Genomic DNA, 19,735 nt, shown 5'->3' with positions numbered 1-19,735 from the left:
TGCACACAGGCTAGAGTGCCCAGCTGTGCTGTCCCCTGGGCCATGAATGGCACTGGAATCGCAGTTAGCCACCTCAAGTTCTCTGTGAAGGGAGGCATAACACCCACTGGACAATTACTTCACCTAAACATCCCAAGCAACCGCTGAACTGACAGACCCACTACCCTTCAGGTAATTTCCCTTCAAACTAGGTTAACTTAGTGGTTTTGGTTGTTCAGTTTTAACACAATCATCAACTCAGTGATATTCAGAGCCAAGGATTTTCATCATTATAATGACCTTTGGGCAATGTCTGAACCCCTTGAAATTTGTATGTGAAGCTTCAATCAGATTCCCAGATTTGCTCCCAGCTATAAAATGATTCTGACTGTGACGTAAGAGACCAAGGAGGTAAGTGCTCAGGCTCCGATGACTGTGTGCCCAGGGGCCAGGTACATATGTCCCCCTGATGCTCATGACCTTCTCAACACTGGACTTGTGCTCTGGACCTTCAATTCATAAATACCTCCCCTTATACCAACCACCTTTTCCTCCCATCAAGCCTGCAGTGGGATAAACAAGATACCAGATGCTGTACTTCGGCTCTGGAACTCGCAAAGGCCCATGTGTTAAAAGCTTGGTCCTCAGCTTGGCACTACTGGAAGGTGGCGGGACCTTTAAAAGGAACCTGAGGGAGGTCTTAGGTCCTTGAAGTCAGGCCCTCGATGGAGACTGTGGGATACCGGTCTCTGTCTACCTACCTTTTTTTTGTTTCCCAGCTACTGTGAGATGAATAGTTCTCCTCCTCCACACACTCCCACCATGATGTACTGAGCTACCACAGGCCCGAGGCAAAAGGACCCAGTGACTGTGGACTGAAACCTCTGAAACAATGAGCCAATTAAACTTTTTGCCTTCCTGGGGTGATTATTTCAGGTATTTTACCACAGCAATAGAGAAGTGACTAATACTACAGGATTTAAAAATCTGTCCTGTGGGGATGGAGGCATGGCTCAAGTGGTAGAGTATTTGCCTAGCAAGCACAAGATCCTGAGTTCAAGCCCCAGTACCACCAAAAGAATAAAATAAAATCATGAATAATAAAAATCTGATGTGTGCTCCAAACTAAGCCAAGTAAGACTATGAAGCAAGTTCTGGACACAGAAAGGATCATTAAATTTGGCAAATGTTTCACCTTGAAGGTCACCCCTCCCCCTTTCTTTTTGGCTCCTACAAAGTACCCATTTACACAGTTGCAGCCATTTCTGTCTGGAAGTCCCAGATAAGCAATGTCCCTATGAAACACAGACAACAGTTCTTACTTTCTCTCCTACTCAGCAACCTTGAGACAAGCAAATCGGACAAAGGGGTCTTCAGAATCCTCATCTGGGCAGGGTCTTTGGGAAAAAATCCATTCCTTGGCTAGATATGTTTAGGAAATACTGGATTAAACAGAGTTGCCATGCAGCAGGACTTCTCAGAGCCTTGACTATGAGTCTCCAAGGAGGGAATGCCATAAAAACATTTCCCAAAGGTCATTTCTTAAGACTGGTCTTGGGAAACACCTTGGGAAGCTCTGACTTACACCTTCTCACAGTATGAGGAACTCCTGCCAGCTCCTGTGTTTAGAGCTCACCTGATCACCTATAAGAGGAGCTGAGCTGCTGGGTCTCTGCCAGGGAAAGCCAGCTCCACCCTTCTGAGCAAGGCAGTGAGCAGCTGCAGGAGGGGTCCCAGAGCATCCTGGCTGAGAGCTCTTCTCTTGAAAAAGTAAAATTGTTGGTCTAAAGACAACCAAAGTGGACAAGAAAGGGAGCAAAGGTCCCTAGCCTGCAGGGAAACTCAGATGATGCAGGTCTGACATGCTTTTTATACACACACTGTGACCAGCAAACCCCTCCCCTAATGACCTATTGGCAGTATTTGTTTATTTCTGTAGTTCACCCACATTTATTGAGTACCTACTAAGTGTGACGGCTTGTGGTCAGGAATACCCATCAATTTCCAGGCAGTAAGGCTATTCTTAGTTTTCTGGTGCCTATTTAAAGAGCGTTAATCCAGCCCGCCTCCCCCCACTGCAATTAGACACATACCACTTTCCAACCTCGTATGCTGACCTCGCCCAACTGGGAAGGCAAAATGGACAAGTGTTCTCCCCACCCTGCTTAACTTGGCCAAAAACGTGACCTTCCTGGGCTAGGGCAGCCTGGGAATCAGCCAAGCCCGTGGAGAGGTGCCTGCTTTGTCTGGACCCTTCAAGCAGTCCTAGAGGGCAGAGCCTCCCTGTCCTGTTCTTCTCCAGAGAACCAGAAAGGGCTGTAAATGGAGAACAGTGACCCAGGCAGCAGAGTGGGGAGGTAAGCAGACCACCCAGTTCAAACACCAGCTCTGCCAGCCTGCAGCAGCACCATGGAGCAGAATTTGTGAGGAAGTCAGGAAGCCTTGGGCTGCAATCCCAGCTCCACCAAGAACTAGCTGGGTGTTAGGCAGGTTACCACACTTGGCCTCAGTGTTCTCATCTGTAAAGTGGGGTGATGATGATAACAATAATGCCCTAACATGTAGGCTCGTAGTAAATAATAGAATTTATGTTAATGTATGCATATGTGAAGAGTTCTTAGAACAGATGTCAATAAACATTAGTGGCTTTAACGTTAAATTCCCCTAGGTCTCAATTTCTTCATCTTCAGATTAGGAAGAAAAGTACCTACCTCACTGAGTGGTAATAAGAGTTTAAGATGATATGGCATAAATAAATTTAGCATTAAAATGACTCCATATGTTAAACATTACCAAATATTATTATTTTCATTGCAGCTCAATCTCTTAGGTGAAATTGCTCTGCCTCTCCGGGCCTCAGTTTCCCCAGTTGTCAAATGAGAGAATTGGGTCAGATAGTTTCTACAAAACTAAAATGTATGGCTCTCTGTCCTAGGACCTCATAGCCTGAAGCCGCTTGCAGAAAAGCTGAGTAGGTAGCATTCAAGTTTGGTTGGCCCAGTCCATCTCCAGCTTCCCCACATCTCCATGTGCAGCTCACAAAACAAGAAGAAGAGGGAGAAATGATGTCCTGCATTCACAAATATTATCTTGGTCTGTGCCGTCCTATTAGTATGGCAGCCATATTAATTTGAATTGCTGGTGAGCAATTCAAATGCCATGAGTCCCGACTCAGATATGCTGAGTAGAAGGCACACATGCAATTTCCACAACTTAGTTTTAAAGATACAAAATCTCATCAATAGTTTCTAAAATATCTGGTGGAATAAATGATCCTATTTCAGATATATGAGGTTAAGTACAGTATTGAAATGAATTTCACCTATTTCCCCTCTTATAATGTGACTATAAGAAAATTTCAAACTGCATGTGTGGCTGGCTTGTGACTTCTTTCCCCCAGCCAGTGCTGGCCTCAGCGTTCATTGCCTTTCTGTCCTTCTGATCTACCAGTAAGAAACTGTTCTCAGAGGGACACCAGAAGGAATCTGAACAATTTAGGGTTAACTTTTTAAACAAAATCACACCCAGATGTTAAGGATCCAGGTGTGGCATTAAGTTTCAGGAGCCTCCAGGAATCTCCTCTAGCTTAAAGGAATCTGAATAAATAAAATCCATCCAGCACCCCATGGTGCTGGTACCCTCATCAGCACCTGAGCTCCAAATCTCCCCTCTGGTTTTCCCAGCCAGCTCCTGTCTTCTCTGTTAGAAAAGGATGACTGATAGCTTTTGTTGTATTTCCCAAGGCAATTGCCACTGTTTAGTATGCTCCAGCGAAGTACACTGGTGTCTGCAAAGGATGGAAAGCTATCCTTCTCAGACATCTTTTACCCATTCATGATACTTTCTGACAGCAGGCAGTGACCCCATGAGTAAGACTTGGCTCCATCTGGGGGAGGTAATAATACCAAGTCGTAATACTATGATGGCTGGTGTTTATCAAGCCCTTAATACATGCCAGGCAATGGGCCAAGCCTTTTATTTTCAGTATCTCAATGAATTCTCCCACAGCCCTCTGAGGAAAAGGTACCATTGCACACTCCAAGCTCTACGTGGGAAAAGCGAGGCTGAGAAGGGCTGGCTTTCCCAGACCATGCAGCTAGCAAATGATAAAGCCAAAGTTTGAGCCAGGTAGTCCAACACCAGAACCTATGCTCATAATCATTTCAGAAGCTGGAGAAGGTACAATACCAAGCACATAAGCAATGTCCCTGGGGTCACACACTTTAAAAATGTTCATATCCACTCAGAGATCCAAGAACCCAAGGGAAATTCAAGAGGTCATAGGGACTCAAGGTCAGGAAACTAGGGACCCACGAGGCTAATCTAGCCCAGGGGCGTGTTTTGTTTGGGGTGTGTGTGTGTCCTTTTTCATTGTGCTGACATTTAAAAACTGTAAGATTTTACACAAGAATTTGGATTTCTAGCTTATTCCAAGAGGTCATAAATGTGGCAACACTGGCCTCATATCCCAATAGCCTAGAGCTGGACAGCAACTGCCCCCTTCAAACGGACATGAATTCTCCAGTTCACCTCAGTCACCACCACTCTCTATTGCCTTCCCAATTCCAAGGCCAAAGATGAAGTGCTCGGTACCATGCTGTATGCCCACTGTCTTATTGTGTATCTTAAAGCAAATCATTTTTAAGCCAGGTGTAATCCTAGCTAACTAGGAGGAGGAAGTAGGAAGATTGAGAGTTCAAGGCCAAGCCAGGCCAACTTAGCATAACCCTATCTCAAAACCAAAATATAAACAAAAGGTCTGCGGGCATGGTTCAAGTGGCAGAGCATTTGCCTAGCATGCACAACACCCTGGGTTCAATTCCCAGTGCTGAAAAAAAAAATTTAGTACTCACTTATCCCTCTAAAGTGGGGGGAAAAAAGAGACTGGGAACATACATATTTTGGCACATATGAGTAATATTCCAATATGCTTACTATGCAAAAAAAAAAAAAAAAAACAACAAACAAACCTGTAGGCATCTGGGTTTACAACCTGGCCTGGCTGCCAGGTGAGGAAGCTCAGGCCAGAAGACAATCAGTTAAAGAGGGGCATGGAGCCCACCCCTACCTGCCCACCACAGGTGTAGGCTTTCCCTATCGTGCCACGTTGCTCAGAACCACGTTGCTGAGAATCATGCAGATGTTGGGATGTCCGTGAATCTCAGTCCTCTGGGGACTGTTGACCACCAGGAAGCTGCAGTCACAGGATCTCTGGGATTCTGTCCTGCCCCTGGGGAGGAGAGCAGGTTGTGACTGCTCAGTGGGCCAGTTTCACTTGGGTCTTCCACTCCTTCTCTTTGTGCAGGTGAACAAGGGTTCTGTCAGATGGTGTGTCTTAATTAAGGTCTTTGATCTGAGCCTATCTTCCATGACAGAAGTCTGCTCAACTGCAGAAAATGTTTAAACCAAGCCACTTAATCAAATGTTCTGAAGCAAGGAAGTGCTCAAGTAGACTGCGGATAAGGCAGGCCTTGTTTTGATGGGCATTGAGTTTGAACCCCATCTCTTGTCCACAGATTTTGTAATGGTGTTACTGGGGCTCCATTTTGTACCAAGTGCTCCAGCAATCAATGACAGATCCCGAAGTGACCTTGATTCTGAACTCTAGTCATAGATTAGTCTGCAAGGTTGCTATTTGTACTCCAACCTGAAGTGGTGTGGTCACACATGTCTTCTGTAAAGTATCTCAGTTCATTGGAGGTTTTGTTCAGTCAGTGTCCTCATCTGCTTTCATAACCACAAAAATCCTGGCTCTGATCTTACAGGCCATATTTCTAACAAAGTTACCTCCTCCAGGGTAGGATTTAGCTGTTCAATTATTCAATTACGCTAGAGAGCCCTTTGCAAGGGAACTTAAGCCAGAGATACTTGACATAGTAGGCAGTAGGCATTCAGTAAAACATATGTGAAAAAAGTGTATGCACACCACATAGAGCCAAACCTTCAAGTTTACAGATAAGAGGCCAAAGTCCAGGGAGGACTGACATCACCAAGGTTGTTCTAGAGTCACTGAAACCTGAAGTAGACCTCAGCTCTCCTTCCTGGAGGCCATGCTCCTCCCAACACACAACATTGCATCTGCCAGCCCTGGCAGTGGACAGGGACCAGGGGTGTGGAGGGGGGGACTGACTTGTCATCCAAGTTTGGTATTACCAGTCCATTTCCAGGGCCTTCCCTATGGCCACCTCAGTATCTCCTACCTCTGCCTATCAAAAGAAAATGTGCTGAAGCAGCCTAAAGAAAGCAGGGCAGTGCCAGACCCTTGCAGAGGGTTGAACTTGTTCTCAGAAGTCATGGGTTCCAATCCCAATTCCATGCATTGGCGATAGGGCTGAGTTACCATGCTTCACCAGTTCTCGACTAACATCCATTCAGTGAGAACAACTCCCACCATCACCTTGCTTTCCTCCTCGGAATGTTGTGATCATCAAATGAGATCAAGCGCACTTAGGACTAAACTATGAAGAGTCATGAATTTTGTTAAGCTTAGCGTAAGGAGCTGTGTTGTTTCTGTGTCCAGTAGGAGGCAGAATGATAAAACACAAAGCAACGGATTTGGGAAGTCCAGGAAAGGGGTGGATATCAACAATCATGATGATTCTGAAACTCAGTTCTCTATATGCGACCCTGGAAAATGCCCCCATCACCCCTCACAGTCCCATTTTTCTTACCAAAAATAGAGAATACTCTTTCTGCTATGTAATAACACTACTCAAAACTAATGCTTATTGAGCCTTTAGTATGTGGCAGATTCTGTGCTAACATCTTCCCTGAATCCTTCATGTAGTCTTCAACCCATTGGGTATGTGCTATCAATTTCCCTCATTTTATAGATGAGATAAACGAGGCCAAAGAACTTGCTGGAGCAGAGCTCAGCAGAGCTACCAGGTCTCCAAATCTAAAAGGCTATGAGTCTATCTATGATGATAAACTCAAGGTCACAAGGCAACCCTTTCTAACAGATAAAACACACACAGTTTAGCCAGGCCTTGAGTCATGAAGCTTTGTCTTCATGGAGTTGGATCCACCTGACAAGCTCTGCCTTCCCCCACATCCTGATGTGAGGCCTAGCGAGTTCTAAGCGAAAGGTCCTTCTCTGCAGGCAGCTGGGCTGCCCTGGGCCTAGGCCCTCATTTCAGGAGGACACAGTGGTAGGAGGATAACTGCTGTGTGATATTGAAGATGTCTGGTTCTGGAGGCTTGCTCTGCTCAGGATTTCCCTTCTCTACCCTTTCCCCCCATCCATCATCCCAGGGCTGTTTTTTTCCCTGGATGAACTTTACCTTTGGTTCTCTGAGGCCAAATCATATGGTTTTTCTTCCCTTCCCCACCTCCACAAAAAGCCAGGTGGCACAGGCCTGGCAACACTGAAAGCCTCTATCTAGTGTCTGAGCCATGAATGCCGCCACTAGGTGATAAGGTCTACATACACATAAATCAAACATGGGCATTAGGCAGTGTGGACTGTCTCTTCTACAGGAGCCAAGCCATCCCAGCCCCACAGATGGCTTCTCTAGGCCCCTCTGCAGCTGCAGACACTAATTTTTTTTAGCAACTGAGCAAAAAGACCTCTTAGTCACACTACAGCTGGGATAGACACGTTGGGGCCTCCTTTCAAATACTACCCCTTTAGCTAGAAACAAGACTTTGTCTACTCAGGCTGGCAGAGATAACCATAGGAAAACAAGTACCTGAACCCAGATCACACCTCTGAAAGGGGGTCCACTCCAATGGAACACATCAGTCACCTGCTAGCTCCACCAGCCCTGTTCAAAACACTGTGAGTAACATGGGGAGGATGCAAGGGTGGTAAATTCATGGAACCTGCCCACAGTTGAGAGACCATAAATTGGCATAAAACTTAAGTGGCAGAGTGTGGTGATTTACAAAGCAGCCATGAGATCTTTTCAGTGGTTACATATGCCACCCAGCCAATCACCCAGGAACCTGTGACAAAACTTCCCAGGTTCAAGAAAACACCAAGCTTCCTTAGTTTGGCTGCAATTAGCATATTAGCTAATTATGTCCAAATAATGACTGGCTAGTATTGGGGCAGTTTTCGATTTCAATTTGTTTTTTAGTGAACAAATAATACTCCACCCATGAAGTCGATGAAAAGTTAATTTTTAAAAGTACTCCTTGGGGGGTTGGGGATTTAGCTCAGTGGAAGAGCGCTTGCCCGGCAAGTGCAAGGCCCTGAGTTCGTTCCCCAGCACCGAAAAAAAAAAAGTACTCCTTGGTGTTGAGAAACTGGGAACAGCTGGTTCAGAAGAACCTGAACTAAGGCATGAGGCTGGTTTCCTTGGGATCCCAGAAGTTGTCATCCCCTGGTATGACACAGTAACAAAATCGAGAGCAGCAGGGGAGGCAGGCTCTAGAGAGATTAGGCTGCCTACAGGAGAAACTCAAAGATAAGCCAACTGAGGAGGCTCAAGGAGTCAAGAAAACAATGCATGGGTGTTGCAAAATGGGTAGTAGAATTTTCCTGAGTCTTCCCAAGCACTGTGGTTCTTGGTCAGCATGATGGCTGGTTTACAACACAGGCTTTGGAGATAGCCTAAGCACATGCAGGTTCCAGCCAGACTGTTTCTTAATGGTGTGGTGTCCAGCAAGTGGTTGACTTTCTAGCCCCAGACTGTTCACCAGGCAGCTGGATGGGTAACCCCTACTTCACGGATGACAGTGAAGTACGGACTTCAGGACACTGCCTGACACATTGTAAGTGCATCTCAAGAAAAGGTAATTATACTTGGTGACCACCGACTGGAGTGGCATGTGCAAATCTGCACTTTTTTTTTCTGAGAGGTTGCTGGAGGATTATGTCCACCAAAAGATGGGACCAGACTTATCAAGTGACACAGACAGCAAAACAGGTGACTCCCCTTTCAGAAGGTTTAGATGTACAGCTTCAGAGAATCTGATTTTTTACTAGAGCTGGTGTTTTGAAGCACAGTTAAAATTTGGATAATGCATGATTGTTCTTCTGCACCAATGCCAGGCAGTGGGCAGGAAAATTGAACCAAATGAGACCTGGAGAATGAGACGTTAATGAGGGTGTACAAACTCAGGGCACAGCATGGGCCGGGAGCCAGGACAGACTATGGACAGCTGGAGTAGTCAGGGCCAGTGATGAGACTATGATCAAGAGATGGGTGGGGTCCACACTGCTCTTGTAAAAGCAATTTTATGACACTCTACCATGACTCCACTGAGGAATTTTAATCAGGACAGTGGAATTCTCTCTTAACCAGCTCCTATAATGATGAGGCTCCAGAATCTGTGGAGTCTTGTGATTGGGCCCACCCTGCCTGGGTCTCAGGAGTCCATCTCCATCCTTACGGCCAACCCATCACTCCCATCCAAGCACCATCCATTTGCAACAATGAGGGGAGATAGAGGTCAAAGGGATGAGTCCTTTTGATGCCACCATGAGCCTGGCAAGGGGACATCTTTGAGTCAAAAAGCAAGCCTCTGTGCATATGTGTTTATACATATGCTTTTGAAGCCTAGTTCATGTGAAACCCCAACATCAAGCACCTTTGTATAACAAAAGATCTACTGCTAGCTGGGCCCTGATGGCTCATGCTTATAATCCTAGCTGCTTAGGAGGCAGAGATCAAGAGGATTGTTGTTTGAAGCCAGCCCAGGCAAATAGTTTGTGAGACCCTATCTCAAAAAAAAAAGAAATCACAAAAATGAGCTGGTGGAGTAGCTCAAGGTGTAGGCCCTGAGTTGAAACCCCAGTACTGCAATTTAAAAAAAAAACCTACTGCTTATTATGAAAGCAAAAGCCCAGAATGGAATTCATCACTCAATGAATTACTCCAAAACCACAGGTCAAGGGCATGGCTTTCCTGGCATTTAAACCCCTCTCTCCATATAACAATGATCCTATTAGCTTGGTCTAAGTGGCCCTAATTTTGCTCCCTTTCAAAGAGACAAAGGGGTAAGCAAAAAGAGAAAAGTTCTCAGAAAGTCAATAAAAATTCTAAATCGTTTTCCCTTTTGAGAGAAGTCTGGCAGTATCTCAAGCTCAGAGCTGTAATCGTCCCTCCAGCCTCCATGTCGCACATCTGAAAAGAACTATATCCACACAGTTGCTCTGGAGGTAAATCGACAGGAGCTATTCAAGTGTGAAGTGCACATACTTCGTGTCAATAATTCCAACTGCACATTTTCCCTAGAGAAATGCTTGTACACATGAACAAGAGGACTTCACACTGGCTTTGTTTACGTGCCCTTCTAAGGATGAATTGTTAGAAACTTAGATATCTATCTGAGGGGGTGGCTAAGTAAACGAAGGTATCCCTATAGGAATATTTAATAGTGCACATATATGATATGGCAAGTAGGATATCTAGTATACTAGTTGGATATATGTTAGCATCAGGCTACATGGGGTAAGATGCAGGTAAGGTGAACAAGTCACCTAATTTTTCTTTGAGTCTAGGTTTCCTTAGCTGTAAAGTGGAAATGACAAAAACACACCTGCCATTGGGACTGTTGAGAGAATTAAATGAGCTAATGCATATTAATTGTTTAGAATGGTGCCTGGCACACAGTAACTGCTCTACCTCTTACGAGTTTTTTAAGTATAACCCCAAGAAGTGCCATGCATAAAAAGAATAAGGTAGAACTATATGTACAATAATTGGGAAACATCTCTGATACACGGTGTTGAATGAAAAAAAGAATGCTATATGTGATGCTCCACTATTTACAGAGGGCAACTGTTCAAGTTTCTAAGGAAATAAAGTACTACAAATTTTCTATGGATACCTATGTATGGAAACACATACGGAGGAAGGGATTTGGAGATGGGACTAGAATTAGATGCAGTAATCCAAAAGGACTTTATCTTTCTTTGATTTTAGGTATAGGTAATGAGGTAGATTAGATAGATAGATAGATAGATTGATTGACTGATTGAAAATGGATAGGTAGGTAGATGGGTGGATGAGTAGATGACAGATGGATGGACAGATGGATGGAAACATATATAAATGCATGAACATAGGATATACTCATATAATACTTGTAACTTTAAAGGGTGAATAAAAAAATGTCTGAGGTGGCACAAGTTATTCATGGCATTTTGTAAACGAGGATACTAAAGCTTACAGATGTCCACTAATGTGCCTAACCACAACAGCCAACAAGCCAGGAGGAAGGATTTGAGCCCAGCTCTGCCCTCCCCATGGCCTTTCCACCACCCCACACTGCCTCTTGAGGCCACCCAGAAGTTGCCTATGACAAAGGCTAGAAGAAGGGGCCTCCTTGTCCACACTGGCTGGAGTGGTAAAAGCAAAGGCAATGGAGAATTGTGTTGTTTTTGTTTTTCATTAATGAACCTGTTGGAATGTGCTATTCAGCAGTGGTGCTGAATGGTTCCTGCTATTCCAGCAAAACAAACAGATCTCTCCACCAGAGCCACTTCCAGGCCACTTTCTAGTCTTATCTATCCAGGGACTGTGAAAAGGACACAGAACTGTCAGAGGGGCAGCTTCCCCAGCAGAGACCCAGTCTCCTGGCTTCCTCTCTGGCTTTCCTACCCCCACTTCCTATACACAGCCTGGCAGCTACCCTGGGGAGCCCTGACTATTCCCATTAGAGCAGGAGAGTCTTGGAGCTCCACAATGACTTGGCCTTAGACAAGCATAACTTCTCTCAGCCTCAGTATTTCCATCTAAAAAATGAGTGTAATGCCTAGTCTTAAGGCTGCTGGATAGAATGTGAAGTACTTACACCCTGAAGGGATCTGAGAGCTGTCTTTTCTTTCCCCCAACCCAAAAGCAGTCCTTCTCTTTCCATGGTTCCCAAGATGTTGGTAACCTGGGTTCTCTACCACTACCAGATGGCTGGCTTGGCTCCAAAGTCTGATCCTTTCATTCTTCTTAGGTCACAAAGCCCAGTGTAGAGGTGTAATTGTGTGAGAGTGGAGAATGGATCTGGTTTCTTGGAAATGGCTTCTTTACAAAAACCACAACCTCAGATCTGATACTGAAGGACTCTGCTGGCAAAGGCCCTGTCAAAACAATTCAGAGATATCCGGGGCCATCCTCCACGGCTGGCAGCTGGCCCCCAACAGAACCCTAGTCTCCAGTTCCCCACGGGCTCAGGGGGCAGCCCCAACCCTATATCTGACAGCCCCATTGCTCCTTGCAGGGGCAGGTGGGGTGGAGAAAAGGGTGGAAGGGCTTGGTCATCAGAAGCAAAACCCTCTCCTGCCCCCTATTTCTGCAGCATACACACACACACACACACACACACACACACACACACACACACACCAGCTTTCAGAAAGCTCTGGGCACTGCCCACCCCTTCCTGAACTGGATGGTGCTGCCAGTGCAGGATCCGGCAGGCCAAGGCCGCCTCCTTCATTCCCAGTGCCTCCTCCTCCCCCCTCCACAGCCAAGGTTTTGTCAGGAGTTTTAGGGGCAGTGACTGGTAGGGAGGGGGCCACAGACATCCTGGCTGCTGCTGAGTTCCTTTCTTTGCCCCACGGTGTGTTTTATAAGCCGGCATGTAGTTTATTCTTCTCCTAAACACTTCGATAAGGTGCAAGGCCTGGAGTTGCCATAGAAACACCTATTAACTCCTCCTCACCCAGAAGGCTGTACCAGTCCCCTGGGCTTTGAGGAAGAAAGAGAAAAAGTGACACCTATGGATAAGGCAACGGGAGAGGGAAGGCCATCGGGGGAGCCTTACGGAGGACCAAACCAGGCATGCTGTGCCCTTTCCCCACCAACACATAACCCAGCTAGGAAGAGAAAACAACCAGGAAGGTTCTGGAAGAGGAAAGTGGCAGGCTGCCTTTAGCACTTTTAGTGGGCTCTGGTGTCGATTAGTGGGGTGTCAGACATGAAGGGGACTGAAAAGCTGCCACTCATATCTCCTTTAGGAAAGAAGGGGCAGAACTTCAGCCAGACTGCAAAGGAAAAAGACTCTGAGTAGGGACAGTTGGGAGCCACCTGCTGGAGGCAGCAGAGTGCCTGAGGCTGTAAGGCAAGGCTGCAGAGGGAGGTCAGCAAGCCAGGGCCCACACCCACACCTCCCATTTTTAAAAGCATTAGCTCATCCCTGCCACCAGTGCAGTGCACCAAACTGAGACCGAGCAAGTTGGGATCCACGCCAGAGCACTGAAGATTTTTCATTTTTGCTACTATAATGTTCTAAGTTTTGCATACTTCTTGGTAACTTAGCTTTTCTCAGGGGAAAGTTTGTTAAGGGGAGAAAGGAGCTATTTCTTGAATGAATCCAAAGAAATGACAAGAAACTAGTCCAGACCCACAGCAGGAACTCTATGCAGACATCTAAGCAGGCAACTGCATTCAGGAGGTCCCTCTGAGAGCCTGGTTCACTGGCTCCTGTTTCTACTCTTCCCCCAGTGGACTTCTAGGGTGGGAATCTCAAAGCAAAGGGCACAGGGGAGGGAGGTGGCCCCTCTCGCCCGTACATATACCACAGAGTCCACAGAGCACACCCAGCCCATTCTCAGACAGAGGACTTGGGCTGTGGTGTGCACGCCCTGACTCCACCTGCTAGCTCCCAACCAGGTGTTGCACTGAACACCACCAGAACTTGGCAGCTCTCATGAGGCAGAATGTCACCAACAGGGGTGAGGACGGAAAGGCCAAGTGAAATTTGGGTGGAGGAGCTCAGGGGAAGAGGGAGAAGACTTTCTCAGGCTCCAGGCAACCCAAAGGATCCTTCTAAGCAATCCACTAAGCCAGGGGCCAACCGGCTCCCCGGGGGAGAGGGAAGGGCCTGCCTGTGGATCCCAGGAACCCTCTAACAAGGGTGACCCCAGGTCACACAAACACTCTCAGCTACCAACTGGACTGACCTTCTGGTCACCACAGTCACCCGCTTGATTTCTCCAGGGCTGGCCTGGCTGACCAGCCAAGCCCCTCCCAACCTCAGCTGGCTCCCCTACCCCAATCACCAGCCTCCTCCCACTCCCCACCACAACACACTTGCAGAGTCCCTCACCCAAGACCCTGTGGAAAATTTCCTTCCCCTTTATGACCATAGTTAAAGCACACATGCTCCATTCTTCACCTCTGAATGGACATAGGCAGAGGGCGGCTAGACCGCATCCCACCCACCCCTCAGCGGGCGCGCACACACACACAACCACACACAGCAGGATCCTTGGAACTGAATGCTTTATGAGCTAGAGGGGAGAGAGCGATGTTTTCCAGCTGCTACTCCACCTTTGGCCCTCCAAACACAAGTGTCCCCAACACTCCTGGACAAGTTTTCCCAGGGCACTCTCAGGTCCTCCTTAAAAACTGGTCTCTCTAATCAATACACAAAGTCCAGTTTGGAACTGTCATCATGATATGATCCTTGGCATCTTTGTTCTTTGGGTGACAAATTTTTCCACTGTTCATCCTCCCTCCCTCCCCACATCCATTCAAGGGGGAAAAAATAGCCTTCCTGTGAATTTTCACAGCTTTGTGGTAAGTGATCCCTCACACACGCCACCTCCTGCTTGCTATCAACACTCTCAAATGCAGTTCCGCCAGGGAGTGGGTCAAACCCACGGCTTTCTCCTGCCTTTTCCCCTATATTCACCCAAACTTGGCAGGGGGAGAAGTTCGGTTAGCACTTGCTTGGAAAGCCTGCGGCTGGGTTGGGCCTCAAGCAAAAGGATGAACTTCAAGGGTGCAAGAGATGATGCACACTCAGAATACTGATGCAGGTTTCTCCTGTAACTCTCCCTGCGCAGGGCTGACAACTTCTTTCTAAAAAGGAACTCAAGATCCCAGCGCTTTAGCTAGCATTCCAACTTTTAAGAATCCTGGCCCACCCTGCTCCCCCAGCTCTTCACTAGTGAATGGGGAGATTTTCCAGATGTCAAAAGAAGCAGCAGGGACCTCACGCCCCCAAAGGAGAGCAAGGGCCACTGTGAGTCTCCTCTGCTGGGCAGCTCCCAGCTCAGCTAAGCCAGAGCACCCTGCCCGAGGAAACTGAGTCTCCTGCTGCAGCGCGGGACTCGCCCGGGGGCCCCACGAGCGCTTACCGATGTCGGAGTTGCAGAAGGCGTCCTGGGGGTGGCTAGGCGAGCATGTGCACGCCTCGGTGCCCCAGTCTCCCAGGCTCCAGCTGCCCAGGAGCACGATGAGCCCGAGCCAGGGACTCATTGCCGCTGCTGCCGTCCGCTGCGGGGACTGCTGCTGGCCTGTCCAAAGTTGCCGTGCGCGTCGCCGGCGGGGCTGCTGCAGCCGGAGCTCACCCGGCCGGCTGTGCGGGGCAACTTTGGCTTCCGGTGCGGTGCCCTCCGAGTGCCCAGCGGGACGGGATGGGGCGCGTTGAGGCTGCCTCGGGACGGGCGCACGACTCCGCGGGCCGGTGGGCGGTGATCTCAGGAAGAGGAGCGGGAACCGGAGCGGGAATTGGAGGAGCAGACGAGAAGCCGCCGAGCGCTCGCGGCCTGCCAGCTGCGGGCTGCGCACCGCTGCCGAGAGATATAGCGCGGGGCCCCCGGGGACCCCTCCCTCCGGCGCGCGGGGCCCGCCCCCTCCGACCAATGGCAGAGCTGCATTACCTCATCGGCCCTCCAAAATGGGGGCGGGGCCGGGGGCGCGGGGCGACGGGGCGGGGCCGGCCCGGACCGTTCAGATCCTTATAGGGAATAATGCCGCTGTGGGCACGCGAGCGGGTGGGCTGGGCACCCCTCCCCCGATCAGCGCCGGCTGCCTGGCCAGGTCCCGCGGCGTCCCGCGCCCCCGCTCGCCTGCACCCACCCCCCCAAACCTGAATCAACTACTAATCACCCACCCCAGCACAACCCCTCTGGCCAGAAGTGGTACCTCGCTCTGGAGTCCTTGACTCGGCCTGGTGCAAAGTCTAGCAGGGAATGCTGCTACCCCTCCACCTTCTCTGGAGAAAGCAGAGACGGGGGTGTGGGGGTAAAGACCCAGACAGATGACATCTTTTCCTTTCTCCCTGTTTCTCTCATTCTTCTGGGTTGGAGGAAATCATCTGTCTTTTGTGGCTGGCTATGATAGATCGATGTTTGCCTGAGCTCACCCGGCGCCAAAAGAGTTGTGAATTCGTTCAACACACAGTGTTCTGGATGCTAGAGTAAGCAGGACAGAGACCTTGCTGCCGTGGAAATCCTTGAGTGCACAGGGTAATCTTCTACCATGCTAGTTCTATGAAGAAACCAGAACAGAGTCATGGGTTAGAAATGACGGGGAGGGCGCTGTTTTCCAGGGGACTTCCTCACTGAAAAATAAGCTCTAAGGATCAACCCTGTCACAGGCTTCAGGAGAGGGCACCAGGCGGAGAGAGAGCAGCAAGTGCTATGAGCTTATTTGAAGAACAGAAAAGAAAACAGGGCAGGAGAGTGTGGAAGCAGTCCACACACAGCACAGGTCTCCATCGTTCAGCAAGGACTTTGGGGTTGAATTGATCCAAAACTGGAGCTAAACCACATCCCAGGAGACGATCCAGGATCCCAAATGACTTCACTGTAGCATAATTGTGAATAATAAGCGATTGCCATACTGATTATTAACTAATATCTTGATTCTGCTAGATATTTTCGAAAACAGGCTTCCACATTTCATCTCCTTATATCACACACTAATCCTTCTACAAAAGAAAAGCAGGCACCAGTTCATGTGTATCTTCCAGATGAGGAAACAGGCCCAGAAAGGAGGGGTGGGGAAAATCCATTCTCCCCCAGTGACTGTTCTTAGGAGAGACATGTATTTCCCTGGACTTTTAGCAGCATTTAAATCTACTACACACATGCCCTTTTGCAGCTAGGTCTTTCCCTTTCTACGCTTCTCCCTTTCCCTTTCCCTCCTTCATCCTGTTTAGGAAATGCATTTGAGTATTAAAAATTTGGAATAAGGATTCAGAGCAATGCAAATTTCTCTTTCTCAGAAACCCCTCAGTTTACCAGTCAGATATTTCCAACAATGTTGTGTTGTTGTTGTTTTGGGTTTATGTTGTTTGTTTGATTTTGGTTTTGCTGTGGTTTTTGTTGTTTTGAAACAGGTTCTCCCAGTGTAGCCCAGGCTGGCCTCGAACTCCCCATCAATCTGCTTCCACCTCCTGAGTGTTTCCAAGAATGTTCTTTTCCTTCTAAACATTTTAGCCCAGATGACAGGAAACCGGTTTCCACATCTTCTGCCTTGCCCCCCACCCAGCTCTTAAGACCTTTTGTTCCTTAACTCTAGCTACAGCCTGTCCCACAGAGCTGTGACCGCCCTCAGCACTTGTCCAGCACACTGTCTTATGGGGACATGGTTATGTTATTTCCCCAGCCATACTAGAAATACTTTGAGGTCTGGGATATTTACTACCACCCACTGCCTTTTAACCCTCTAAGAATAAAACAGGATCCCAGGAGACTTGCCTGTGGATATGACCAATGGCCATTTGAGCCCTGAGCAATGAGCACCCTGGGGCCACTCTGAGGCTGCAGTTGAATGAGGACATACTTGGAATTTGAGAGAGTCCCTAAAACTCACACAATGCCAGTCATGTGGAAGGTTTTATAAAAACTCTCTGGACCAAATCCACTTTGGATAAGCACCTTACGTGACAGAGGACCTCTCTTCCCTTCCTTTCTTGTATTACAGTTTTGTCCAAAGTGCCAATATTTTCCCCAAGGGAAAGCCTTGCCTGGAGCTGAGTACCCGGCAGGTAACTTCTGAGCGTCACACAGCAGATTCCTCCCAGAAACTGAGGACTTGGATTCCCGCTGCTACTTAGTTACAAAAGTTGAAGTGTAATCTGATTGTTTCTTTGGCTGAAAGGTATGAAATAATGTTTGACATTTTGTTTATTGCTCTCACTTCCTCTCCTAAACCAGCCTATGCAGCATTTTTGGATCTCAGAGAACCACAAGAGCCTTTCTATTGGGAAGATCTCCCCTGTGCTTAAGCTGGTAGGGGCTCCCCGTGTCCACCTCTATGAAGTCAGTTCAATCCCCACCCTGAGGACCAAAAAGGGGAAGCCCCATGAATCCTCCTATGGGTCCCTACAGCAGGCAGGCTTTGCAGCTGTCAACCTAATGTTAGGGTGTCTTTGGCCTAAAATTCAAAACTTACTTTCTTCAGTCTTCTTAATAAGCTAGATGGAGTAGACCTAGAACTCAGGGTAAGAATGGAGATAGTAGCCCTCCTGCTTGCTTGGACAGATGAGAACTATAAGAGATTTTAAAATCCTGGCTAGGCTGAAGAACATGCACTCTCCACCTTGCAGGCTCACCTGGCATTTCCTTCACTGAGGTTTTTCTAGGAAAGGTGAGGCCATGTCCACCCCTGTGTATCAAATTGCAGTGCATGAGTCTGTGGGAGGTGTTTTAATTTTTTGTTTTGTTTTGTTTTGCCTTGCGTTGGGGGATTTGAACTCAGGGCCTCATACTTGCCAGATAGGCACCCTACTACTTGGGCCACACCCCTAACCCTTTTTGCTTTAGGTTATTTTTCAGATGGGATCTTGTGTTTTGGTCTGGGATTGGCTTCCTCCTACTTACAGCTTCCTACCCCAGCATAGCTAGGATTACAGACACTTAACATCACATCTGGTTGATTTGTTGAGATGGGATCTCAAAAACAGATCTAGTAGGAGATTTTTTATTAGATACTCTGAAGTCATAGAAGGATCTCTAGGTAAGAAAATAAAGGTTGAGACAGGTGAAGAAACTTGTCCAAAGTCTTCCAGTCGGCTGGTGGCAGAGCCAAGACTGTGCTGTGGTTACTGTCCCTTATCTGGCTTCTCTCCAGCACATTCATGGGTCTCAGCCCTGCCAACTTTAGCATGTGACCTACTGCCTGCACTCTGGCCTCAAAAACCCTAGCCATTCACAGATCCTGGCTGTGCTTTTCAGATGTAGACAAATGTGCTTCAGTGTCTCTTGTACAGCCCGTGGAGAGCGACCTACTCTGATTAAATAGTTCTCTATTACAATAATAGAGTTGTGCTAATAAAACTCTCTCAGCTAATCAGTACAAATATAGTGATATACTCTAAAGAGGTTTTATCTTGTGCACTTACTATTTTTCTCTTTCTAAATTTTGATCTAATACCTTTTGAAAACATTCCGAGTGTACTCTATGAAGAGATACATGAAAACCTACTTTCTGGGAGACAAAAGGAGGCTACCATGAAAAAAATGATAAGTCAGACCTGAGACCTCTTGCAAATACTGCTGCCCCTTGTACAAGTCATTTCTCTTGTCTAGGCCTCAATGTTCATGTTTATTGGATGAAAAATACAATTTAATGTTCTCCAAGTGGCAAAGATTCCAAGTGAAATTCTCAAGGACAAGGTGAATAGTTCTGAAGACATGATATATCTTACCATGTAAGCAGGTTTGACACACAGCTATTGCCCGAGGCTGAAGAACAACCATCAGTCTCTCAATCAATGCTTACATTGCTTACTTAGCTGACTCTAATGTGCCCTCCTTCAACATTCAAGGCTGAAAACAAATCTCAGTGAAGACTGTGGTAGCAAAGGTAGAGGAGAGACACAGTCACGTTTCTGGTGGAGCCCACGGTAGTTACTTTTTCATGTGTTTGCCTCTTGGAATCTAAAGTGCTAAAAGGTCGGGAAACATGTCTTTTTTGTCCCCAAAACTCATTGGGCTCTTTCACGCCCTTCAGATCTCAGCTTAGATGTCACCTCCTCAAGGAAGCCTTCTCTGAGTCCCTCTCCAAGTATCCCTGTAACATCCTGTATTTCCTTCTTTTACAATACTTAGCTGACTCTAATGTGCTTGCTT

At 47.4% G+C, this 19,735-nt stretch overlaps 2 protein-coding genes across 4 annotated transcripts in view; one reads left to right on the top strand and one right to left on the bottom strand.

The window, feature by feature from the left end:
* Timp3 (TIMP metallopeptidase inhibitor 3) overlaps nt 1–15,445 on the bottom strand; it is a 52,358-nt gene extending 36,913 nt beyond the window's left edge. The window contains exon 1 of the mRNA XM_020168452.2: nt 15,011–15,445. Within this exon, the coding sequence (XP_020024041.2) occupies nt 15,011–15,131 (121 nt within the window). The 5' untranslated portion in view covers nt 15,132–15,445. The remainder of the gene's footprint in view (nt 1–15,010) is intronic.
* Nucleotides 1–19,735, top strand: part of Syn3 (synapsin III) — a 441,204-nt gene that overhangs the window by 185,708 nt on the left and 235,761 nt on the right. The window lies entirely within an intron of this gene.

The sequence above is a fragment of the Castor canadensis genome, chromosome 8, assembly GCF_047511655.1.
Source record: "Castor canadensis chromosome 8, mCasCan1.hap1v2, whole genome shotgun sequence".
Taxonomy (NCBI): domain Eukaryota; kingdom Metazoa; phylum Chordata; class Mammalia; order Rodentia; family Castoridae; genus Castor; species Castor canadensis.
Note: the sequence above shows the minus strand (reverse complement) of the source record. Positions and strands in the feature narration are given on the sequence as shown.